The sequence below is a fragment of the Chionomys nivalis genome, chromosome 25 (assembly GCF_950005125.1).
Source record: "Chionomys nivalis chromosome 25, mChiNiv1.1, whole genome shotgun sequence".
Taxonomy (NCBI): Eukaryota; Metazoa; Chordata; class Mammalia; order Rodentia; family Cricetidae; genus Chionomys; species Chionomys nivalis.
In genome coordinates this window covers 25,906,524-25,933,620 of record NC_080110.1, presented here as the reverse complement: position 1 = coordinate 25,933,620, position 27,097 = coordinate 25,906,524, and the positions used below count along the sequence as shown (strand labels likewise).

The following is a 27,097-nucleotide window of genomic DNA, read 5'->3' as shown; positions in this document are numbered from 1 at the left end:
TTGTAAGGATTTTTGTAAGTAACTGCCTTCCTTGGTTTCCTTCGTGCTCAGAAGAGGGGAATACGCCTACCATACATATATCGTATGAGAATAAATTATCACAGCTACTTTAGATGCTACCACACAAAAAGCACATGTTGAGTCATGTGGAACCAGTCATGATTCCTTCACTTACCACCTATGTGCCCTAAATTAGTCTCTCTAGGAAAGGCTTTCCCTGTATCAAAATAGGTCTAGTACTAGCAAGAACATAAGAGGGTTGCTCTGTGCAAAGTGAGTAGAATATATTCAGAGACTGAGTGAATGCTCAGAAAATCTATAACTTCAGTTATAGTGCTAGCTCAGTGCTAACCACTGTGTAATAGAGATACAAGCACACATAAGAAGCAATGTCTTCAAAGAGTTTCAGTGTAGGACAGACACACACACAAAAAAAACAGCTATTATAAAAATCTAACAAATTTATAGATAGTATGTTATCAGAAAGCCAACACATAACATCATCTGGGAGGTTACAGTCAAGGCTTGAATCTCATCTCTGCCCATTGCTTATCATTTCTGTCATGTATTGAGAGAGGCTGCTTGTTCATTTCCCGGTCACCTAGTCTGGAAATAATCATTCAGAAACTATATTATTTAGATCACCACTTGGCCAATCACTTAAGCATATTGCTAGATAGCTCTTATATGATAAATTAACCCATTTCTATTAATCTGTGGCTGTGGCTTAGCAGGCAAAGTTCCTGTGTCTATTTCTTCTGACAGCTACATGGCTTCTCCTTAACTCCGCCTACTCTCTCCTTCTCTACCTGCTTGGAGCTCCTGCCTTGCCCTATTCTGTGCTGCAATAGGCCCAAGCAGCTTCTTTATTAACCAATGCTATTCACAGCATACAGAGGGAATCCACATCAGTTGTGGGCAAGTTACTTAACTTCTGTAAATTTTCACTGTCTCAGCTGAAAAATGGGGGTCATTATGAGGGCCTATTTCACAGGGGTGTGTGGAGAGACATGAGGTGATAATATTGTGCTTGGCAGATGATACATCGCCACAGAAGAACCATTGAATGGGAGAGAAGAGAATAGAGATGTCCAATCCAGCAGAGATACCCCAAGTTTTCTACTCCTTTGCTGTCACTTCGAGCAACTTAACAATAATTGCCTTCTGTGGTCTTTCTCCTGCACAGAGGAGGAAGCCAGTTTCTGCATATATGTGCATGTGTGTGCATTTCTCTTGTTGAGAAATGAAGTTGTTCCCCTGGGTAGGTCCTGATGAACATCCCCAGAACCACGAGCCACCTGAACACAATGACCAGACACCAGAAAAGCATCAACGTAAACACTTTTTATTTTGCGAAAAAAAAAATACACATTCATTTTTTTTCTGTCCCTCACATTTAAATATGCTGAGTATGTGTGAAAATATCTGTAGTGAGCCTAGGCAAGACATTTTAATAAGACATTTGCTCCTGGTATTTACAGTATTCGCTTATATAAAGTTACAAAGCCAAAGCAAAAACTTAAACGGTGCTTAAGATTACTTGGTAAATCTGCAGATTCATTTGCTCCCAATCTGGCAGTACAGCACCATAGAAAACACCAAACCAAGAATCTAGAAATAAAAAAAAAAAACAGAATTAACGTGGAATTTAAATAATAACAGGGAGAAAACAGAAACTGTCGATTGAATCTCTCATGAGATTTTAGACTCCTGAGGAAGAGAACCAGGAGAACAATATCAAAAAGTGAGTACAGATCTCTCTCTCTCTCTCTCTCTCTCTCTCTCTCTCTCTCTCTCTCTCTGTGTGTGTGTGTGTGTGTGTGTGCCCCTGCTTCATTGTGATAGTAGTATCAGCTGCTACTAAAGGATGCTCTCTCCTTGTGGTACACATACATCTTTCTATAAAGCATTTCCCTCTGAGCTCTGGGTAACACCAGGCTGTGGAAGCTAAATATACTTATTGATTCCCTGGAAAGACCATGGTCATCTGGTTTGGATCATCTGCAGAGAAATCAAGGAGTCTAGAATTTCTCTTACTGAAGTTTTAGCCAATGCTTAGAAGTGAAAGAATTATATACATTTTTAAAGAAGAAAAAAAAATCACTCAAAACTATGGGGGCTAGCTTAACTCAGGAATTTTCTTTTGAAGTAACAAAACACAATTGAAAATCTAGGGTGTGAATTCCATCTCATTAGTTCTTCCAAAAGAAAAAAAAAAAACCTCTCTCTAATGGACTCCACAATTGGTGACTTGAATGCTTTGGTTCTAATGTAGAAGTGATAGAGTATGATCGTTTAAGATGACTCGGCAAATGGCAGCTTCCTCTGCCACAGTTCCCTTGAAAAGGAGACGTGGAGTTTGGGGAGGAGGGTGGTGACTTCCATTTATACTGCACACAGGTTGAAGAACTTAATGAAATACTTTCAAAGAATAGTTTTATATCAGTATTTTATCACTAATATCACACTTCTTTCATTTCTTTATATGTTAAGAATATTTGTGTTCAGAAACACAGAAAAGAGATTCAACGTTTTATGATATGTGAACAAAGACTCAAAACAGACTTGTTGCTAAGTGTTTATGCACTTAAGACTCCCATATGCTGGAGCTGTTTTTAAAAATGTGGTAAAACGGCCAATTCTCAGAATTGCTTTGTTCTTAGGACCTCCTGTGAGGTTAACTTTTGTCCTATTAAAAGATAAATATTCCATGCCATTTGATAATTTTTTGCTTAGTGAAAGTAAAACCACAAAATGCCGACCACCTTTTAATAATAATCTGCTTATTTAAGTCTAGATAAGGATTCCAAACATTTACAGATGAATTTTTTCACAGAATTAAGTATTTTGTATGAGTTTCTAGTATTCAAGCTGAAAGGAGCCCCAAAGGAATAGAGTATTAACAAAGCCTCCACCTAAAGTCTAAATACAGATTATGATGTGTTTTTTTTTCTGAGAAGATTGTCTACATATACTCTCTGCATTAGCTTTGCAGAGAGATGCTTCTATTTCTTTATAAAGGTTTATGATAAGAGATTTTCTCTCTGTGCATCTTTGTGTTCCCTTGAATTTGGAAGTCAAAAAGATTGAAGTGCTGAGAGACCCATTGAATGACTCTAAGACTAGAGTCTATTTGGAGGCAGGTACATTTCTACTGACTGGATAATGGGGGCCATTTGCAAAGCTCTCTTTTGGATAAAGTAAGGCATCAAATACTTGTTTTACATCAAACTCCAGGCAGAAGACAGGCTTTAGCTTGAGAAATCAAAGAAAAGTATCCAACAATTCTGTCAATCAATTGTTAACTATATCTACATATAGTCTAGGCATCCCAATGTCACTGGGCTCACTCACATCATGACAGTACCACACAAACTCCATAGTGGTAAACTATTGTACATAGGGTTTATTCAAGTACTTCCCTGGAAAGTCAGGTATGAGAATTAATAACGTCCCTAAATGTGTAACAAGTACATGGAATTTATCAAATTCATAAAATATTGATATGCGTGCTATCTATCCCTCTTGCAATCTTCCTTTCCTCTAGATCTGTTTAGATTCTTGGCAGTAAGTTTGGCTATGATATGGAAGACACCAATCTTTTGAATCAATCATGTCCTTATTACTTTTGGCTCAGCTTCAACAAACCTCTTAAAAGCATGTGTGAGCTATATTCAGTCATAGTCAACTCAAGTTTGAGTCTAAAATGAAATTTAATATGTAACCTCATTTAAAACCTGCGTTCCCAATCTTAATTAGTTAGTGATTAAACCCAGGTCTCTGGGCACATTAACCTCATGCTCTATGACCAAGCCATATCCTCAGCTGTGACTGTTCCTTTAAAATCAACTCTATCAAAGCATACTAAGTGCATGTGTGCCACGTGTTCATGTGACAATAATATATATGTGATTCTTCACTTGCCTTTGTGGACATTGTCTATTATTTCTAAATTAGCATGAAGCCAGAATACAAAGGACACAGAATAAATGGCACAATCAAGAGAAACAGACCTAATGCAAAGTAGCATTTGACTTTGACTCATTTGGGTGACAAGATACATATATGTTGTGTGTGTATTCAATACTAGTAGTACCTGGCTTTTATTCTGATACATGACTAAGAAATTCCACCAGTAACAACTGAGGACAATAAATTACTTTAATCTCAAGCAAAATTCTGACTAAGTAGTTGTGCAGCAAGAGGCTCCAAAGCGACTTAAGAGCCTAAAGGGACACTACCCAGCATTCCATGAGAATGATGTAAATGTCATTCTGCTGCAATCACCTGGGAAGTACCACACAGTGTTTGAGTTCTTGCTCTCATATTTACATGTGGTCATGAGTGGTTCTGACACTTTTCATGCCTATGTTTCTCGTGATCTGAGATAATACCATAAATGCTGCTTTGAAAATGTTTTATTTCATATTCTTTGTAAATATTTGGAGACCATACGAAAGTTACCTTTCCGGATATAAAATGAAATGACAAGAAAATCCATCAAGATAGAAATCCAATGGAAAATCTATTTTTCAACATCAATAATTAAATTGATGGAAGGATTCACAAGCTTCACTGAGAGCTTTTCCTGAAAATATCTCCAAGATCATAGTATCTAAGATGAGAAAATCCAAGGTAACTGCTTTTGCTGTTTAGAAGTTCTTAAATTTCTCTAGAATGAATTGGAGGCAAAACATTTCTCCACTCCTTTGAGTTCGGCTTCTATGTTCTGTTGCAAGATAATGGCTAGAAATTGCCAGTTGGGACAGCTGGATCTCTTTTTTTTTCTTTTTTTATTTCCTTCATTCTACCTCACTTCAGAAAATTTGAACTAGTTTTGATATTAAAGGGATACCTACAAATAAGAATTGTACAGATATTATTTTTTTCCCTCAAGAAAACAATACCTAGTATATATTACTCTTTTTCTGTGACATCTGTGTTCAGGTAAATCATCTGTGTGTAGAAAAATATATGGCCTATATATTACTGGTACATTGCAAGAAGACATTTAGAAACAGCAGCCTCGGCCCTTCTTGGTTTACAGGACTATAATCCTACCTGTTCCAGACTAAAGGCTGACTCAGAGAGATGCTGTGCCCTGGGCAGTGTGTACCCAGTGCTCTCTCAGCACTCGCATTTGGCATTTGTTACAATCAATGAGGAGTGGAATGAACGCAGAGGCAATGACAATGTAATACTGTACCTCAATAACTGCCAGTCCGAAAGCAACTCCAATGACTATGATAATGTTCTTTTCAACCAGATCTTTTATCAGAGAAAGACAGGTCTAGTGAAATAAACAAACAAACAACAATGCTTTTAGTGAAATTTTGATCTCATACTTATTCATCTGGTTGACTTGTCATATTGTTACCAAGGTCAGCAAAAAGGAATTAAACAATTTCTTCCATATCTAGCTTCATCTTATTCTCGGTGTTAAAGAGAAATTGAGACTAATATTTTTTTTCTTTTTGCTTTAGCTACATAGCTCCTGAATGTTGGGGTTGATAATCAATAGAATAATAACAGCTTATCAACTACATAGGACAGGCCTTATGTTCACAAGTAGTTAGCTGACCAATAAATAGTTGACTCCACAGTTGTGTGCGTGTGTGTGTGTGTGTGCATGTGCGTGTTCGTGTGCTTTCATTTGGTTACAGCTTGGTAGAGTTTTTTTGAGCGGGTGTATTTTGTTTAAATTTACTGGTTTTTTTTTAAACTTAAAATTGGGAGGTTGGGAGGGGGAGAGGCTCTGGAAAGACTTGGGGAAAGGGAAGAATATGATCAAAAAGATTTAAATTTAAAAACTGTCTTAATAAAATGTAATAAAATAAAATAAAGAAAATGAAAAACTAAAACTGTTTTCTGAAAATTTAAAAATGAATTCATACCAATATAGTCCCAAACTATAATTTTTATAATCAAAAGATTATAAATAATTGAATCTTCTCTTTGGACTGCTCGTTTAAGAACTGGTGTTCTCCTAACTATGGATTATGTGGGCTTGTGAGCTGCAGCAGGGAAACCTACTATTGAGGCTGCAACTAGACATAGTAAGATGTTCCTCTTACAACCAAAACATTTCAAATACTTCAATAATAAATATGAGTGCTACTTTTATCTTCAAAAATTATGTTTACTTTTATGCTATTACTTTAAGTAAGAGAGAGAATTTAAAAAGTTACTTCTCTGATACATTATTTGGAATGCATTCAAACTATCCTGGAAACCAATTTTAAAATATTTCGGGCAAATTCTAAACATTCCAGTAACTGAAAATTGCAAGGGTAACTCTTGAAAATGTAGAAACACTGCACAACACAATTCATATTGTCATGAACTCTGTCATCCTTATGACACTCATTTATATAAAGACTGACCAATCATGCTATTAGCTAGAAAGAGTGAAAGATCTCCGTAAGGCTGGACAGTCTTTCCCCCAGTCCATTCCTTAATGTAATGGACTTCTCCTATCATTTCTAATCCAAAACAGAAAACAACCGGGATTATCAAGTCAGTTAGGGTCAAGAGGGAGATGAATGACCACATCTATTGGTTTGCATTCATTATGTCTGCCTCCTGCTGCACCCAAGAAAATAAAATGATCTTGGCAAAAGAGAGGGAAGAAAATAAAAGTAAACCAGAATAATGGTCATTGCAGATTTCCTATTTTTCCAGACTTGCAAATGACACACGGCAGATGGAAGTATTCAACAAATTTATGACCTTCCTTTTATGGTAGTAGGACAATTGTTGGCTTATACTCAACTGAATTATGTGTGAACTTTCAGGAAATATCTTTTTATGAGGGCTTTTCAGAATGTATCGTAGGGAAAAACATCTTTCTACCAAGTCTTTTATAGGAAATAAGCATCCGTGTCAACAGAATCTATGAATTCCTCCTCATCCTAAGTGGTAACCACACTAATCTGTACCAGACATTCTACCTTGGAAACAGTATGTGGCTAAGTTTAAGTAGGCAGGAGAGAATCAGATATAAAGGTAAGAATACAAAAATTTAATTGTGATTAGTTTTGACAATGAAATGGTTCAGTAATATTGCAATCTGGCAACTTCCTTTCCCATGAATCACTATAAATATGGGCTGTCCCAACGCTGCTTCAGGGCAGAGTCTCATCAACTCCAGAGATAAAGGTCAGTAGTCCAGAGGGGAGAATTGTTTCCCTACAATTATTATCATTATTTCATTTATTAATGACATCAATATTGGTAAACAAAAATGTAACTAGATGGAAAATAACTTTGGGTATCATAGACACTAATCTGTTGTGGTTTGTCATAGTATTTGTGGGTCTCTCATGGCCAGATAATTGTTTAAAGGATGTTGGAGCCTTTTTGACATTACAGTGGTATCACTGATATAGAGGAGTCTCCAAAAAGAATAGCAGTAAAAAAAAAAAATTAAACGTTAATGCCAATTGTCATGTGTCATGTGTGTACTAAGCCTTTCCAGGCAGAATGAACAGCTTAGTAAAAATTTTGTGGTAAGGGGTACATGTCTTTTATATTTACTAAAGATTAGTTTTACATTTGGGTAATTGCTGTCTTTTCATATCAGAGTTTCCCAATGCTTGCTGTATTTTAAGTTTTTACAGAGACTGTCATTGTGGGAAAAAAAAATAGCAGAACTAGTTAATGTGCCAAAATGGATCTCATTCTCACCTGTTTGTTAACCTTAATTCCATTATAATAAGAGCACTGAGATTCTGACGTATTTGTACATTTACATGACTCTCGGATGCCTTCATAATTATTTCCCCAATCTTCAGCTCCCTCAACCAAGCCACAGCATTTAAACTGTGAAAAGAGAAGCAGAAGGAAAAGCAGTCATTAGCATAACCAGAAACATTGTCATACACTGAACTGTTCTTCTAAACATCATCATAAAGATTCCTCTTTTGCTAAAGTATAGATTTGATTTGATTTACGTGTTGTGTGTTGTGTGTGTGTGTGTTGTGTGTGTGTGTGTGCAAAAACATGCCAGTCACATGCTCTGGGAAGCCAGAAGGGGGCATAGGATCTGTTGGAACTGTATTAAGAGAGTTATGGCCAGCTGTGAGCCAGCTGACATGGACCATGAGAACGGAACTCCGAGTTGAGCTGGCACTCTAAAAGAGTAGCGAGTGCTCTTAACCACTGAGCCAGCCCTGCAGTACTACTTGTGCTGAGATATGACATATCACCTTACCCACACAGAGCACACATACACATAATTAAAATAAAAATAAAATCTGTTTATAGAATGGAAAGAATGTTTCAGTTTTGTCTGAAGAGCAACACAAAGAACAATGACCAAGATAGTAAAAGTCTGAAGAAATTAGAAATAAGTTTATTTAAAAAAAAAAAAAAACAGGTTCTCAACTTTTAGTTTTAATGACAAGAGAAAGGGTAGACTCTGAGCTATGCATCCCAGCTTCACAGAAAGAAGTCAAGTTCTCAATTTAAATATATATGCATATATTTCAAATTTTTTGAGTAATTATCAAAATAAAATTTCTATCCCAGGATCTCTGGAGCAGAGACATTTCAAAGACTGAAGAATTTCAGAACTTCCCTGGGACTGAATTTTTATAGAGATCTTTAAAATAGGAACATGAGCACAAATCAAGGATCAGCCTTTCAGGAAACTGTCATAGAGATGAAAGCCTAGACTACACTCACTAAAGCAAGAGAGGTCATGCTCCAGGGAGGCAAAGAAGCAAGCCTGACTCGGAACGGAACATTATTGGTGAAGAAGGGAAAGCAATTCTCTCCACTCTCTCCTCACTCATCTGCTAGAAAGAACACGCTGGGAAAAATCAGTAAACAACAACAGCAAATACTGATTGATCTTTCAGGTGTGAATTTAATCCCAGTACTCAGGAAGTAGGATCAGGCTGGTGTCTGTGAGTTCATGGCCGATCTGATTTACATGGCCAGCTCGAGGACAGTGGAGAAGACATTATGAGACACGGACTCATAAACAAACAAACAAATGAAACAAAATGCCTGACCACATGCCTTTAATCTCACAGTCGGGAGGCAGAATTTGAGGCCAGCCTGGTCTACAGAGTGAGTTCCAGGACAGCCAGGGCTACATGGAGAAATTCTGTGTTGAAAAAACAACCAATGTCTGGTTTAACTTGAGTCCTACACCAGGAGAGGGAGCCCAAGACTTCCTTACACTGCCTGGACCAGGGTGGCCAGGAACCTGAGACTGAATAGCCCAGGAACCTAGGGTAGAACCAAATAGAAATAACAACCAAAAAACAAACAAACAAAAAGAAATAATTCCTAGTGATAGTCTGCTATACTCATAGACCTGTGCCTTGTCCAGTCATCATCAGAGAGGCTTCCTTGGGCAGAAAATGGGAGCAGATACCCATAACTAGATATCATGCTGAGAGAGAGTCTAAATTGGAGGTCTCCATCAGGTCTGTCTCCTCAGAAACTGGAGAACCCCTCAGAAGAGTGGGAGGAAAGATCGTAGAAGTCAGAGAGCTTTTATAAATGAACCTAGTGTAGACCCACATAGACCCATGTAGGCCCTGTGCTTGTGGTTTGAGTTTTTATGAGCTCGAAAGTGTGTTGTTTAGTTAGTTTAGAGGGCCTTGTCCTCCATTTCCTCTGACTCTTAACGATCTTTCTGCCTCCTCTTCTGTGGGATTTCCTGGGCTCTAAGGGAAGGGAACTTAGACTCTTTCTTTGGGATGTATTGTATGAGAGAAAAATCTATTTTTAATTAGAAAAAAAGAAAAGAGAAAAACAAACAAACAAAATCTCAAAAAAAAAATAAGGTGGCGGTTTCTCAGAAAATTAGGAAATAACCTTCCTCAAGACCCAGTAATACCACTTTTGGGTATATATCCAAAGGATGCTCAATCATGCCACAAGGACATGTGCTCAACTATGTTCATAGCAGCTTTGTTTGTCATAACCAGAACCTGGGAACAACCTAAATGCCCCTTGACCAAAGAATGGATAAGGAAAATGTGGTACATTTACACAATGGAGTACTACACAGCAGAAAAAAATTAAGGACATCTTGAATTTTTCAGGAAAATAGATGGAGCTAGAAACATTATTTTGAATGACGTAACACAGACACAGAAAGACAATTATCACATGTACTCACTCATAGGTGGTTTGAAAACGCAAAGCAAAGAAAACCAGACTACAGACAACAATCCCAGAGAACTTAGAGAACAATGAGGACACTAAGAGAGACTTACATAGATCTAATCTACGTGGGAAATAGAAAGTATAAAAAGACAAGATCTCCTGAGTAAAATTGGGAGCATGGAGACCTTGGGGGAGGGTTGAAGGGGGAAGGGAGAAGCAGGGAGGGGAGCAGAGAAAAATGTAGAGCTCAGTAAATATCAATAAAAAATGAAAAATAAAAAATAGGAAATAAACTTTCATTCAGTGGCTGTAGTTGGGTGGCCATAGTGTTCATAATTAAAGTCCATGCTGCCAAAGGTTCAGGTGCTGCTCATGGCACCTAATCACCAGATTGGTTGCAAAGATAAAAATGAGAAAATCCATACGAAGTAATAGCCTCAGTGCTCAGCATATAGAATCTGTTTTTTAAAGTGCATTAGCTACCATAATTTTGTTTTCACTGTCTGTGATTGCCTCTGCTGTGCTCTCAAGGGAACAGTATCATCATCGATAATTTAGAGAGACATGGGGAAAGCAAGTGTGAAGTTGCAGAGAAAGTTCAAATGATGAGTTTAAACTAACACGTTCAGTTGAGGCAAATATAAGGACTTGGGCTTTTGGTTCAAAGACTGAGTAGTACAAACACATGACTCGATATTCTTATGAGCTGAAATTGAGTTTCAAGCTCAATATTAACAAGGAGGGCTTTTTTCAAACAACCTCCTTCATGTTCCTATGACAGAGATGATGAATGACTTATTCTTTTCAATTCTGTAATTTTGACTAGTAATAATCAGTGGGGACTTGATGTATAAAGTAGAATAGGAATCCCATGTGTCTCTGATCACCCCATACGCACCTAATGATAAGAGGCATAGAAACATCAAGGAGAAGGGGAGGAGACAGAAAGGCTAAAGCTGGCCATGGCATCTACCCTCTGACCTGCAATGGGGGAGCTAAGGAGAAAGCTTTGTCAGAACAAACTCTAAGTTGACAGCTGGATGTAAAAGACCAGAGCTGATGATGACACATCACCCTTACGTAGATAAGAATCCTAGAGGGACATGCTCTATCGTATCTCTCGTATCTAGAGAGAGCTTGCATGGGAATTCCCTGAACCCCACAGAAAACCACGCAGCATCTACAACTTCTGTCCACATGTAGTGTGTGTACAGGTGCAGCAGAGTTTAGAATAGGACCCTTCCCCCCCAAGGAAATGTCATTAAAACAAAGAAAGCCAAATGGATATACAGATAAAGTAGGTTCAGGATGGACAATGAAGCAATATGGCTCTAAGAGCCCAGGGACTTCTAGGCATAGGATTTCTGTACAAAAGGAGAGCATCCAAAACAGACAACACGCAGCACATTTAATAAGCCACCGTTGGCAAAGAGGCCTCAAGTCCCTGGAAATGGGCAGTGCATGTGGCTCAGCACCTGTCCCAGAATCCCGTTGGATCTCTATGATCTTTTGTCCCAGGCAGGTTCCTAGAAAGGACTAAGATTGCCCTGTATGCCCCACGAGAGGGCTGAGGCTGCCCGTATTCCTCCTGTCGTCAGCTTGAAGTAATTTGTGCTCTAGAAGGGAAATCATGTAGGAGGGATGTGGGCAAGCGAAGGATACAGCCACGGGAAGTTAGGAAAAACAGCACCTCACACAGGAATTTAGACGGAGGCTGGCTCAAAACAGATTTCTGTTCTTGCAAACAATGCTGTAAGGAGAAGTTTTGTAAGCTGGAACCTGTCCAATTAGAGACTGGTAAGCAATCAGGGGAAACAATGCCATCTGATAAATAGTTTAAGAAATCAAGGGTGTTTGGGCTTGAAAAGCAAAGTTTGGAACTCAAACATCAGCTATTTTCAAAGAAAAAGCCACCGTGTTTACAGGCATCCATAGACTCTCTTTCCTAGGAGATCCAGAGATATTTAAGCATAAATAATATGAATCTTAGGGAGATAGTTGCTGGGTTTTTTTCAAACTGAAAAAGAACACACTGATTATCAGACTAGCAGAAGTGCGATGAGCAAAAATGGGTAGATATTCAGTTCAATATTTAAATGACCGAAGGTAAATGTAATATATTTCAACCATTGAAAAAATCAGGATAAATAACCTATAAAATCCAGCCCTACCACAGCCTTCTAAGAATGTCTATGTCAAGCCACACCTATGGTGAATACTACATGAAGATAATATGATGAGATTTCTAAAATCTAAAGATGTGGCTAAGAAGCCTTGGACAAAATAAAATTCATCATGATTGAAAGCACATGCATTCACAAAGGGGAAGAAATGCAGAAAGCGCCCTCGACGGATGTGGACGATATAATGTCAGGAAGAGAGAGGTTCTCAACAGCCTTGACCACACAAACCTGGTCTGACACAGCTTCCTTCAGAAGTAATACTCAGTAAAGACTGGGAAGGAACCAGATAGTCAAAGAGCCTTAATGTTTCCATTGAATTTTACCTTAGATATGAGAGAGAGAGAGAGAGAGAGAGAGAGAGAGAGAGAGAGAGAGAGAGAGAGAGAGAGAGAGAGAGAGAGAACAGGGAACAGGGAACAGGGAACAGGGAACAGGGAAAAGGGCTAGTAGCCTCAATAAGAGACGAGGTCCTGTAGATCTGGACTCAAATTCCACCCCCTTCATTTGTCACTTGCCAGCCTCCTCTCGACAACAGCATGCATGGACATGATGTCCCCATCTGTTTTGGTTTCACGCTCTGCAATCTTGTGTTGCGGCATTAGAGAACCTTTCCAAGGTGGGAACTGGGCAAAAGGCATCACTCTTCTGAACCAGTCGCTGCTGGCTGTGAAGAGTGGGTGGGTGGGTTTGTGGATGGAGTTAATTCCTAGGAGCACAGGTTTCCATGAGAGGGGAAAGAGGTTTTAAGGAAGGGTGGGGAGGGTGATAGGTGCCTGTGGTGTGAACCTGGAGAGGGACTACTAGGGCCTGAAGGGAGGAAGTGGTGGGCGTGGGGAAGAGGGGAGGACAGGAATCAAGTAAAACAAAGCGTGTACGAAAATGACACACTGAAAGCCACCGTAAATACTGTGCAACTTTGTATGTTAATTATAAAGCAAACTTTCAAAAGAAATTTTAAGAATCTATGTGCCGTGCTCTTTAACCTCCAGAGCTGGGAGCAAAATGAACCTCTTTTCTACCTGGTGTGGTGGCACACACCTTTATTCCCAGCACTGGGGGTGGGGAAGTAGCAGAAGCAGGGGGATCTTTGTGAGTTCCAGGCCAGGCTCATCTCCTTAGTGAGTTCTAGGACAGACAAGACTACATAGTGAGACCCTGTCTAAAATCAACAACCAGACAAACAAACAAATAAAACCCTCAATAAACAAGCAAATAAAAATCTTTTATGTCTAAAATACTTAGTCTCAGGCATTTAGTTATACCAAAACAAAAACTAAAACACTGTTTTACAGGACTGTAAGGAGCATGGAGTGTTAGCTTCATGTAGAGGGAGGAAGAGAAGGAGGTAGACGCCTTAACACGCTACTCTTTTAGATCGCAAATATTAAAGTAATTATCGGTTTCTCCCATAAAAGCTTTATTTGTTGCAGACCTATCTTCTTAACCTATCGTCTAAAATACATCAAATCCTAAGGGACTGGAAACTGTTACAGATACTTTTTTTCTTATTACATTGTGAAATACTAATCAATCAGTCAGAACCTGCAAAATGGAGAATCTATCGTCACAGAATCCAATATTTTAAAAAATTAAATAGTGTACTGAAGAGATCAAGAACACTGGGTGCTCTTTCTAGAGGCCCTGGGTTTTATTCCCAGTGACCACCAGGCAGCTCACCACCACCCATAACTCCAGTTCCAGGGGATCCAATGCCCTCTTCTGGCCTCTGCATGCACCAAGAATGCATGTGGTGCTCAGACATACCTGCAGCAAAACACTGCACATATATCATTTAAAAATTGATAGTAATAGCAACTTTTTGTTGAGTACCAAACCCTGGGACAAATGTCTGAGGTGATTATTTAGCATATCTAAACAGACCTGGCCAACAGTTTCTCCCAGCATCCCTCGGTCCCTACCTGTAACAGGGAATGGCTGGAATACCCTGTCTTCTGCTCTGAACTCTCCCAACCAGAGCCTGGGGTGCCTTCTCCCAGAGGCTTTTCCCTATATAAGCCAGACATTTTGGTCACTAGCCCCTTTTGTACTTTTGCCCTTTTGGCTGCTACCCCTGGTCCCCCTCTCCCTTTTCCTTCGCCCTCTCCCATATGGCTCAGCTCAGCCTGGTCAGGTCCACTCTGTATCTCCCAGATGTTCCCGTCTGTGCCTACAGTCTCCCGTATATCTACAACAAACTTTCTCCTCCACCATGCCTGGGAGCAGTCAAGGTCTTTCCTTTCCTTCTTATTTCTTTGTGGATTTGCCATTTTATTTTAAATTTTAAAGTTAAACATTGAGGAATTATAATCAAATTTCCAAGTGGCCAAGAAATGCTAATTACCTCTGCTTGAAATGAAATCATGGCCTCCTGGAATTTTTTTGCCTCCTCGGTTGACTGAGTCAAAAGTTTTACATTTTCATGGAGCGTTTCATTCAGAAGGCGGCTAGACTGAAAATTGAAAATAAAAAAAAACATATATATAATATATATATTATATATATATAAATTATTCTTGCCACAGTGCAGAATTTCAATGTTGTAGGCCTTTCCAACGGGTGTCAAAGATCATCTGTGAACTTACCTCAGATTTGAAAGTAGCTCCCAGGATACCTGCTGCCACTTGCAAAAACAGAATCAGGAGCAAGCCAATAAAAAACTGAAAGACAAGACAGGGATGCGTTATTCTCAAAGGAGCCAGTAACTACCAACAGCATGGCGGTGTCACATGACCCCGACAGCCAGAAGTATCAGCCTTAGTCTCCCTTTGTGCACCATTGTTTTGGAATGGAACTACAAATATACTCTATTGCTACCAAGAAACAACTGCCTCAACAACAACAAAAAAGAAAGATCAAGGAAAGTGATTGCAGTTAAATCTCATTGGAAAGACCATTGTCAGTTCTTTCATATTAAAGGGAAGCAGGTTTGAAATCTCAGTACTGTTTCTCCATTCCTGTTTAAGTCGAGGTGAACACACACACACACACACACATAGAGGCGTGCTCCAAGCTGCCCTCCAAACAGTATCTTTACTGTGGGAACCATATGGAACCTTGTTTCCTGTGTAAATCCTGAACTCTTCCTGGAGGATGGAAGCCAGATACCAGTCTGCTTTTAAAACAAGTTTCTCGCGTAATTAAATTTCCCAAATGGCAAAGAAGGCCTCAGTACACAAAATGTTCTCACAGGAGATGTTCCTGAGTCCTGTTAAATATGTGTCTGCCTTCCCTCAGAGCAAACAGCTAAACACCATTATTACTCTCAGACATGCATACATTTTTGAAACAAGTTTAGGTTCATTCTAATTGGAACCCGACAAACACTCCATTTTCTAATAGCTTGACAAGATCTGTTCATTACTCTCTAGTGTATAAATTAAAAAGTGAATGCTTATGTGCTATCCCTGTCCAGTGCACCCTGCTGGAAAATCCTAGGTCACAGATCTGAGTATCTCCATCGCAATTTCCTTAGCACATTGTGGACTTTACAGCCCACACAAATATCTCCTATCATTACTGGGAACAGTCTCCACTCCCTCCAGCCACACCCAGGACACTCCCATTCCTTACTCCCAGCAGCCCTGGATCCCAGGCTCTCTTCCAGGTGACCACAGCAACCCTCACAGAGGCAGATGGACTCTTCACTTCTATCTCTGGTTTGAAAGCTCCCTTCCCCATCACCACCCTTCTCCTCTGTGGCCCCTCCCACTGTAATACACTTTCACTTACTATTCCTCCCACAATGGGTTCCGTACCCCCTTAGCACAGTGTCTGACACACAGAAACATGCTCACGTTGCTTGGATAAAATGACCGAATGAGTGGAGGCATGACTGATTATAAGATGTATCTTCTTTTCGACTCTAAATCTTGAAGTCCCCTCAAATTTAAACCGAGGTGATCCAAAACCTAAACCATAGTATCTACCATATTCAAATTCTCTAGAATAAATTAGGGTTTCATCAAGCTTGTCAAGTCTTTTGACCGATCCCGGTTACAGACAACCCCGGGGTTCTGGAGGGTGGATGTTGCGATTGGTCTGGAACCCACCAAGAGAAGCATGCAGCGGCTTTCTTTCACAGCGCCACAACATCCCAGGAAGCCCAGGACCATGATGATGGCCCCCACCGCGATCAAGATATTTGCAGCAATGAAGGGGTTCGTGCCATAATCTCCAGAAGCGACGATCTAGAAACAGAAGAGAATCGGGGTGTGAATTCCTAGCATTGACATTTATTTTTCTCGTTTTCCAAATATCCCTTGAGTACCCACCAGGTGCCAGGCCCTGTTCTGAGACCCTGGGAAACTTCTATGGTCTAACCTATGGAAGGTCTCTGCCCTGGCAGCCCTCACATTCTGCTGAAATGCCACCTTCCTGAGTCGTGTTAAATCTAGGATAATTCTAGAACAAAGCAGTTGATGTTGAATGGAGGAACGGTAATGGCCCCTTTAAAGTTGTTTCTAAAAGCTGAAAACAAAAAGTGCTTTTAGTCTTTAGAGGGGCTCTTTGGTTCATACATTGTTTATTGGACACGTAGAGTAGCATGGCAAAGGCTTTATTTTATGACAATCTAATTATTGCTTACAGCGTGAGTAAGCATCAGAATCTTGTTAGCTGAAGAAGCGATGCATGATAGAGCAAATGCTGCAAGAACTATCTCATGGAGGTAAAGCACAGGCAAAGCTGCGGTGATAACGATTAAAGCAGAATAGGCAAGAAGGCAGGAACTGGCTGAAAAGGCGTGCCAGGAAAGGGTTCAGGGTTAAGGAACACGCTCTTGCATCTTAGTAAGAATACAGTAAGCTCAGTTCCTGGTAGTCCATATCAACTCTTATCTTCTCATTCCCAGAAGGACTAAACCCAGAGACTTGAATTTTACCAGATTGTCAAATTGTTGTGGGATGTTGAGGAAAATGCCTTAGGTCTCTTTACAGTGGTTGAGTTTCCCATCTGCATAGTTCAGTTCTTCCTTCTGCAGCCCAAGTATCCACTTGTCCATCAATCTCATAGTACCCCAAACACAGAGACCACTCATGCGCAGGAGTTAATTATAGCTAAAGATGGAGATCTTGCCCCAGTGTTACACATGCATGCTGCATACTGCCCCCCCCCCCATGTCACCTGGAACCTCTAGGTGCTGGGCTGTCTCCAACGACAGATAAAGACTCTGAATTCTGTCATCCCCCAGACTACCCAGAGGTCACCTCCTTTACCAAATCAATGCAAAAGTAGCATGCCACTAGTGATCCTTCTGTTTTGAAGTCTTTTGAAATGCATAACCTTTGGGAAGTGTTTATCCAATAGTCAATATGAAGGCATGTATTGAAATTATAAAAACCTAAATACGAAGAACCATAATCTACTTGGGGTCCCGATATATAGCAAGCGTGTAACTGCAGGACAGTAAGCTAACCTCAGCCTGTGGGCCCATTCGCAGTTTGTGAAAGGTGAAAAGGCTGGCTCTGTGGTTCTCAAAGCCTCCTTTGTCTGTAAAACATTTGCTTACTTGTAATGTTTAGATTTACAAGTTTAAAGCCTTCTTATGCTATAAATATTTTTTCATGAATTTTGGGGAAAGATTTTTGTTTGTGTGTGTGTGTGTGTGTTTGTTTGTTTGTTTTGTTGTTGAGATTGGAGCCAGATTTCTTCAAAGGGATAATTACTTTTCTTGAAGGTTGTAGGTACTAGTGGATGGACTGCTCTGCTCTGGTGGAAGACCCCACATCCTTGAGTATATGGGCAGCCTAAATTGGGTCTGGTGGGTTATTACAATAACAACAAAATTAAAGACACAAATTTTGGAAGGGGTAGACTGGGTGGATCTGGGATCAGGAGAGGAGTGGGGGATGAATATAATCAAAATACCTTGTACAAATGTATGAAATCCACAAAGAATTGATAAAAAAATATACCTTAAAAGAATTACAAAATTCTTATTTTATTTTATTTATTTTGATATTTTGAGGCAGGGTTTCTCTGTATAACAGCTCTGGCTGTCCTAGAACTTGTTCTGTAGACCAGGCTGGTCTTGAACTCACAGATCGGCCTTCCTCTGTCTCTCAAATTCTGGGATTAAAGGCATGCACCACCACCATGCCCGGTTGGATTAGAGAATTATTAAAATCAGAAAAATCTTGTTGTTAACAAGTAGGTACAAGGTCAGGTACAAAATAGATATGTCAAGAACACAGCTTTGGGAAGATAGCTCCGCCTGGTCACCTGGACATGCTATGACATCTAAACAGGTAGCAAGGTTACTAGAACTCAGGACGGACATAGAGATAATGAATAGATGGATGGTTTACACAGGGAACTTCAGTAGTGCAAGCTGACATCCACACAGGCAGTAATTAAGGGCTCTGGTGAAGCCACCCACTGCCAGGGACCAGGCAGAAAGAAAGCTGTATGTCGACCCACTACCAGTCAATGTCGCAAGCTCAGCCCAACAAATGCCTATTCTTACTGAAGAACAAACTAGAAATCTGAGCCGGATGTTTTTTCTAGCAGGGACCCAGCAAGGTTTCTAAAGCTGTCCCACATAAACAGAGTCCGTGTGTTTCTTAAGAAAAGGGGAGAAATTCTAAAGAAGGGTTGGCGAGTCTGAAAGAGGAGGCTGCGGAGATCTTTAGATTAGAAGAGACGTCCTCAACAAGGGTGGTGCCCGTGCTTTTTGTATTGGAAACTGTTGAAGTTTGTCCTCAGAACGTACCCTTCCAAGGCACGTTAGCGTAAAGAGATGGCACCTTCCTGCCATTCTTTTCTGTGTTTGTTCTCATGTTGGCCCTTCTAAAACTACTAGTTCTATTTTTCCAGGAATAAAATGCAGCTTGCCACTCGGCCTTGATTCTTTACCACTAACTGCAGTTAAACACACAGCAAGCTAACTTCGCGTCACTGAGGCTGGTTGCCCTGGTACTGACTTTTGTTCTGGGTAGGAGGCTGAAGGCACCAGGCTCTGAATGTGACTAACAGCGCTGTTGGGTCCTTGCAGTCCATTTCGTTCCCAGATGTGAAGTCAGAATCATTCTCTCAAGGACAACGACTCTCTTTTAATGTGTTCAATATGTGTCGTTTCTTAACAGACTAAACACCAAATTTGCTTAACAGAAACACTGGGAGTAAGAAAACATCGACCAGAAATCGAATAAGAGGGTAAAATTTAGGCTGTGCACACATCTTCAGAAGTCCAAAGTAGCCCGCAAAGTGATGGTTGGTAGTCCCTTTTCTTTTCCTTTTTATTTATTTTTTTTAAATTATGAGCCTCAAAGTCAGACAGATTACGTGCCTCGTCAAAACCCACTTCCTCTTCTTCCGGAACACCAGATAGTGGGGCCATCAGGAATTTAGAGTCACATTTATCAGAATAAATAATGAATAGAATTCTAATGAGCTGGGAGGCAAGCTGACATGCTCCACCCAGCCTCTCCCAGTTTAATCAGCTGGTGAAGTACAGAATTGAGGAAGTAGCTCATGCCTCAGGGATTCTCTGGACTCCCTTGGGATAGAAAAAAGTCATGGGGTGGGGGGGGGTTGGACAAGATCTCCTGAGTAAATTGGGAGAGTGGAGGACAGGGAGTGGGAGAATGGAAGGGGAGAGGGGAGGAAAATGTATAGCACATTCCCATCCAAACAATCAAAATGAGAAGGATTTTTAAAAAATAGGGAGGGAGGGGAGCTAGAAAGAGGGAAAGAGGGATGAGAAGGAAGAAGAGAGAGAGGGAAGAAGGGAAGGATGGAGGGAGGAAGAGAGGGAAAGAGGGAGGGAGAGGGAGAGAGTGAAGGGGGAATGAATCTTTCTGGAAAAGCTGTCTATATTAGAAAACGAAATAAACCAGCTGCCAGTTTCCTTTTAATCCTTCTTTCCACTAAGCCATGCCCTAAGGCAGTTAGTTGCACCGTGATATAACAATAATTTAAATGATTTCAGAGCATTGTCTTCACTGCTGGCTTAATATTATCTTTATAACATTCAATGGGCATCGGAATTCTTCTTAAAGGAGGAAAATTATTGGTGGAGAACCTTTGACAAGGCCCTAGCAATAGGTGTGACCCGTGCCAAGAGCCCGACACCTGCCGTCACAACCAAGGGTGAGCAAACTGCTCTGTAGGCGCTAAGAACAGTAAAGCCAGGGGAGAGGGTGGGGGTTCCGCTCTTTGAATTGAGAGGGAAGAAGAGAATGGAAATCAGGGAGCCGAGAAATGGAGCCAGCGTGGAGTTATTTTTGATAAATCTGAAACAATAACCGACTTACACGCTTCCCCTTTCCCCATTTTTTGCACATTTGTAACACTTTAGCTTGGAAAAGAAATAGCATGTGTTGAATCCAATGGCTGGGACTGGAATTGTGCCTACAAACTAAACTTCCAGACCTGGGGACATGTTGATAAGGAGAGCCTTGTCCCTGGGATGAAAAGGTACACAGTGTGAGGAAGTTGGCTTTAACTGTGTGATCAAGAAGCTGAACTCCACCTGAGCCACACTAGCCTGGCAGCCGCAGGTTGAAGCGGTTGCCTCTAATTCTGGTTGTAAAAGGTAAACAGCAGCTATCCTTGTACTGGGCTGCCCTTGAAATCTAGAGGCACTTTCGTCTCCAAGGAAACGTTTCATTGTATTTCATACTGGACCAACCAGCTTGGGATCAGCTACATCATAATCAGAATGTACTATAGAAGTTGTTCTAAAAAAAAAAAAAAAAGAAGAAGTTGTTCTAGGTGGGGAAGAAAGATGTTCTATGTCTCCAAGCAGCTCATTAGCCTGGCCTTCAGTGATGAAGGATGCAAGATTCTACTCTGACCCCTTCCCGCATCTCCTTGTGCTGAAGTCTTTCTAGTGTGAAAATAATGTTACTGGAATTTAGGGGATTGTCCCAATTGGGGTGACACATGTTATCAGGGAAATTGGGATCACCTCTCAGGATTCTCAATCTCATTGATAAAATAATTTAAGAATGGGTACAGAAAAAAGCTCAAAGATAATTTTATCTGAGCTTAAATTTAAAAAAAAAAAAAAACCCTAGGCAGATGAGCTATAAATCTTGGCGGCTTCCTGGAGGAGGAAGACAGCTAAGAGAAAGAGAGGAAGCAATGGCATTTGAGTTCAGTTGACATGGTCAGCCATGGAGGTTAGACCCATGTGCCAAAAGCAGCCTGGGGATGGCAGTGTCGTGAGCATCATGCCAAACGCTTGTTCTCCCCTATCAACTACAGAATGCTGGGACTCAGGGAAGGAAAAATATGTTATCTCATTTAAGGATATAATTCCTCCTGCATTTTTATTTTTGGTTCTTTTTTCCCCCATACGAAAACATTAAAGCTGTTTATTTTCCCTTTTTAATCACCTCTTATTTGCTTTGGTTCTTTTGAGATTGGGTTTATCTGTAGCTTTGGAGCATGCCCTGGAACTTGCTCTGCAGACCAGGCTGGCCTCAAACTCACAGAGATCCACCTGCCTCTGCCTCCCGAGTGCTGTGATTAAAGGCGTGCGCCACCACCACCTAACTCATCCTGTATTTTAACATGACTTATGGTAAATCAGCCTTCTTGAGAGCTTGGCCTTAGGATTGAACAAGTGATTGACCAACCCAATTGGATTGACTAACTCTTAACATTTTGGGGTAGTTTGGAATGACAGCTCTCTCCCCATGCCAGAGAAACAGCTTTTCCTTCATGAAAATGAATGCTTCTCCAGCAGTAACACCCCCTCTCAGCTCTCCAGGAGGACTGTTCCATGCAAGACATATAACAAGCCATTTTCATGACTTAAACTGTAAAGCCATAAAACATCACGAATGGCAAGTGAGACATTTAAGAAAACTGGTACAGAACATTTCCTACTTGTCATTAGTGTTGCCATTGCTCTTCATTATGGAGATAGAGTTGTGTCGTGTGTCTGTATTTACCTCTTTGCCATCCTTGCTGACTCTCACCCATATCGCTAGTGCCAGGATCAATGTACCACATATCTGCAGAAACGAGGAGGAAAAAAAGGAATGTTAGCGTAAAAAGATAAAATGTAATTCCATAAACTCCATTTATCTGGCTATAATAGTTTATTGATAACCAGACAATTTCAGTCTTAGTCTTTAGACAAGATGCCACCTCTGCTAGGGGAAAAAATATATTTCACATGATTTAATTCCAATCATGTGTCTTTTTCCATTATGGTTTAAAGATAAGATACCCCTAAAATACTCCTGGATTTGACTCTTGAACTCTATTTTGGACCAAGAAAGAAAGGTATAACTAATCATCAAATATATATTCAGGATTTCTGAGGAAGATGGAAGTTTGCAAAGATAAACAACAGCAGAACATTTGACAAAATGTGAAATTTAGCAATGATAGTATATATTAATCAATATTTTTAAACTCTAACCTTGTAAAAGTAGGTAGTAAAGCTTACCCAGAGGAAAAAAAACAATGTTGAACAGTATTCAAAGTCTTAAATTCCTTTAATGACTTTACCAGATTATTTAATTTGGACCATAGCCAACACATAAAATGTAAAACACATTTTACTTTAGTGTAGGGAAAACTCTTGTCTCTCAAGATTAAAATAGAAAGACATACTCATAGAGGCCTCAAAAAATCAAAGATGTGTCATTATATCAATATGCTGAGGGCAGCCCTGATAACATACCAGACAAAGTTGGCCTTGGAAGACTTTTCTAGATATTTCTGACCTTTTCATACACTAACAAAGAAATGTCTGGGTTCTCCAAAACCCAGTGACCTTGAAGTGTCATTGCTTTTCTGCATGCATGGTTGAGCCACAGGTCTGCAACCTGTAGCAGAATTTTTAGTACTACTCATTAAGTTTGCAGTGGAAATAAGGTCAAGGGGCTTGTTAAAGGAATCAGGAGTACACTGAGCAGTTGAGCAGGAGACATGCAATCTCTGCTGCCTAAAAGACCACAAAAGCCATCTCAGTCCAAACTGTTAAGATAGAGTTACTGATTCCTGATAGATTGCGGTCACAAGGTTGAAATCCAGGCCAGCTCCTCACCAGTCTGCTCTTCTTACATGCTTTGACTCCTGTAAAAATTATTCTAATGCAATTTTTAAAAAAGAATAAAATTCTTTGTTCAGTAGACAATAACCTATGCAATTGACTGTCTTAAATGCAGGCATATATATAGACACTATATAGCCTCTATTAATAAAAGTTTAGAGTTACAAGCCTCATTACTCTTCTTCCCAATCAAGCTAATATTTACCAATGAAGACAAGGACCCACATTAGCAGGTGCTAGTCAGCAAGTCAGAGAGCAAGAACTAGAGTCCACCGATGACTAAGGAAGCCTTCTGATGGTGATTTTATAATCATTGCATTTTCCTTGTTTCTTAATTGACTCCCTTACTGGTATTTCCCGTCCCTTTATTCTCCCTTTACAAGTACATTTATACCGACCATCATTTTTAATTTATTCTTGGAGAATTTCATACAGTGTATTTTTTACCATATTCATTTCTATCCCCTACTCCCAGGCCATCCTGCCTCCCTTCATATCTCATTTCATGTTCTTTTTTTAAGAAGAAGAAGAAGAAGAAGAAGAAGGAGAAGGAGAAGGAGAAGGAGAAGGAGAAGAAGAAGAGAAAATTCCACTAAAAAGCATGGAGTCTGATTTGTGTTGGACAAGTGCCTGTGAGCATGGATTCTGCCTGGAAAGTTGTTGATACACCCGGGATCACTCCATTAAAGAAAACCGATTTTCCTTTTGCCAGTTGCTATCATTTGTGAACAGCTTCTGGCTATGGCTAGGAGTCTGTACCCACCTCCCCTCCTTTGTGCCAGGATTTTGTCCTTCTCGAGCATGTCTCATGCATGCTTTCATTGTCTCTGTGAATTCATACAGGTATCTGCCCTTTTGCATCTGTCTCCTTAAAACCATTATCATGTCTGACCCTTACACTCTCTCTACCCCCTCTTCTGCATAGATCCCTGAACCTATTGGGGAGAAATGTGGCAAAAACAAAACAAACAAGCCAACAAACAAAAACATTCTATTCAGAGCTGAACACTCTACATAATATTCAGTTGTGTGTCTCTGTGCTAATTAACATTTACTTGAAGAAGAAGCTTCTCTGATGAGGGCTGAGGGATGTGCTCATCGCTGGGTAGAATAATATGTCAGAAGTCATTGTCTGGAGGTGTTCATTTAGCAGAATAATAGTGTTTAGTCTTCCTTTGGGGACCATGATGTATCTAGTCTCGGGCTCTTGACTTCATTAACAGTACAGGACTAGGTTCCGTCTCATGAAATCCAATCCGAAAAAGCGGTTGATTTCTCCTCTAACATTCATGCATCCTTGCACCGGCAGGCATATTTTAGAGGCAGGTTGTTATTACAATTCTCAGGGGTCACAACTGAAGGAATCTGACAAGGATGACCTCTAGTGCAGTACTTAACCAGTAGGGATGAAGCTTTCGTTTGAGTACCAGCCACGGTTCTCCATCTTTGATAACAGAAGCCTGTGGTGGGTTAAGCAGTAAGACTGTAAAGGGTAGCTAATAGCATCCGCAATAGCCTGTAATGTTTGGGGGAGTCTATGGGAACTTTTTGACCAATAACTAAAAAAGATATAACCCATTTTTGGTACTGATAGTTTCATTTCATAGCATATAATATCTAGTTGGGATATTGTCTTTCTCCTTGCATGTTAAGTCCATTTAAATTCTTTTTTTATATGTATAGAGTTTAAGAAATTTCTTTTTTTTTTTTTTTTTTTTTTTTGGATTTTTCGAGACAGGGTTTCTCCGTAGCTTTTGGTTCCTGTCCTGGAACTAGCTCTTGTAGACCAGGCTGGCCTCGAACTCACAGAGAACCACCTGCCTCTGCCTCCCGAGTGCTGGGATTAAAGGCGTGCGCCACCACCACCCGGCTAAGAAATTTCTACAATAATAGGTTTTCACAGGGCTTTTCCAGAGGTCTTTAGTGCTGCTTACCCCTCTCCATATTGCCTTGTCTACCCTGGTCTTAGATTTCCCACACCCTTATTCTGATCATCTTAATAGTTACTCTAGTATTTAACTTTAACTAAAAGTAATGTTAATTATCCTAGTAACTATTGTTTATCTGGAATTTATTATACTACAAGAGAGAAAACTTTTAGACAACTATGAAATGTTGAGAGCTGGAGAAATAGTCTTCCCCAGACTTCCCCAGAGCGCACCAATTGGTTTTCCAATAGCCAATAGTCAGTCCTGAAAATTTTTAAGTACAATACTTACAGATAATATTTACATAGGTCTACAACAATAATCAATGAAAAAGAGGCCATGAGTTCGAATAAAAACACAAAAGGGCATATGGCAGGGTTTGGAGGGAGGAAATGGAAATGATGTAACTATATTATGATCTCAAAAGATAAGGCAATAATAATAGCTCTTATAGTAAGAATCTGATAGTCTTTAAACCTTTATCTACTATTTCTATTGCAACTTACCTCAAAGTACTTAAAAACTAAACTATACATATATATCTTATCAACCATGACCCTCAAATGATGTTAGGTTTTTCTCAGCAATTGTATATTGTCTGTAACATCAACATTGAAAAGAAAGAGTACTCGATTAACTCAAAAGTCAAGAATATTTTGTCTAATTTTAGTCTTCACAATTAGACAAAATCTTTTTACACATATAGATATTAGCTAAATACTCAGTCCCAGGCCCAACACTATTTCTCTCTTTTGTGTGTGCTTTAGTTTTAAAATGAAATAAACTGTTTAAAACTCATCTTTCTTATCTTATTGGAGAAACTCAAATGTATGGATCACAAAGTTAACACCATTAGAATCCTCAAAAATGCTCCGGGCAATCTTAAAAGTAGATGCATCTTCTATCAAATTGATTAAATACAAATCAGTTTTAAGATGGACCATCATAGTGAGCTCCTGGGGCCTTCCCCATGCCTCATCGTTGGCTCTAAGGATCTGTTAAGTTGTAAAGACATACCCAGCTCTAGATGCATTTGGTTGTAAGACTATGAAATGAAAGGCATTAATATATTGACTATAGTCCTGGCATCTAGTGGACACTGTAGAACTCACTGGCCCATCTTTATTTTGGTTTCACTTACAGGAGAATCACTGTGGTTTTTATCTTGTCCTAACTTGATGTCTTTGATTTTCACAGTGAGAATGTGGTTGGTCAGAATCAGTATTCTGAGAACGTAGGTGAATTTGATATTTGCATGGGCAAGCAATGGTCTGATTAGCATCTCCCTAGACTCATATAAAACACTGTTTCAATTATTATATTTAGAGATAGGACTTTTAGGAGATAATTAAGGCTAAGTGAGATCATCAAGGTAGAATACTAATCAGTAAGATTGTGAACCTTACAAGAGAGATTGTCTCTCTCCCTCCACTAACTAAACCCTAGGAAGGACCATGTGAGAACAGAGGGAAAAGGCAAGAGAAGAACCCTCACCAGACACCCAGATGGTCATCCCCTCATGCCCTCACTCTTCAATCTCCCAACTTTCAGAGCCATACGAAATGAATTTCTGTTGTTTGAACTACCAGTCCACAGCAATATCTTATGGAGGCCCAAGCAGACTAAGACAGACAATGCACTAACATCAACAAAATGCTAGAAAGAGAATGGGAAGACATTCTGAACTAAATTCTGATTGGAATTCTGCAGGGCTTAACGGGAATTCGTGTGGGTTCCTGGAATCCCAGCTTACAACTGCTCCCAATGGTCATTAGTGGAGGAGAATTTGTGTTAGCCAGAGCAACGGGCTCGACGTCACTTGGGTGGGGATCTTTGGGGCCTCATCTATC

General features: G+C 39.9%; 1 protein-coding gene across 1 annotated transcript in view; it reads right to left on the bottom strand.

Annotated features, from left to right (window-relative positions):
- Positions 1–1,329: 1,329 nt before the first annotated feature.
- The window catches only part of Tspan8 (tetraspanin 8), a 30,845-nt gene continuing 5,077 nt past the window's right edge, over positions 1,330–27,097 (bottom strand). The window contains exons 2-8 of the mRNA XM_057758034.1: positions 22,208–22,270; positions 16,358–16,495; positions 14,891–14,965; positions 14,650–14,757; positions 7,687–7,821; positions 5,207–5,290; positions 1,330–1,611 (exon numbers count right to left, since the gene is read on the bottom strand). Of these exons, the coding sequence (XP_057614017.1) occupies positions 1,558–1,611; positions 5,207–5,290; positions 7,687–7,821; positions 14,650–14,757; positions 14,891–14,965; positions 16,358–16,495; positions 22,208–22,270 (657 nt within the window). The 3' untranslated portion in view covers positions 1,330–1,557. The remainder of the gene's footprint in view (positions 1,612–5,206; positions 5,291–7,686; positions 7,822–14,649; positions 14,758–14,890; positions 14,966–16,357; positions 16,496–22,207; positions 22,271–27,097) is intronic.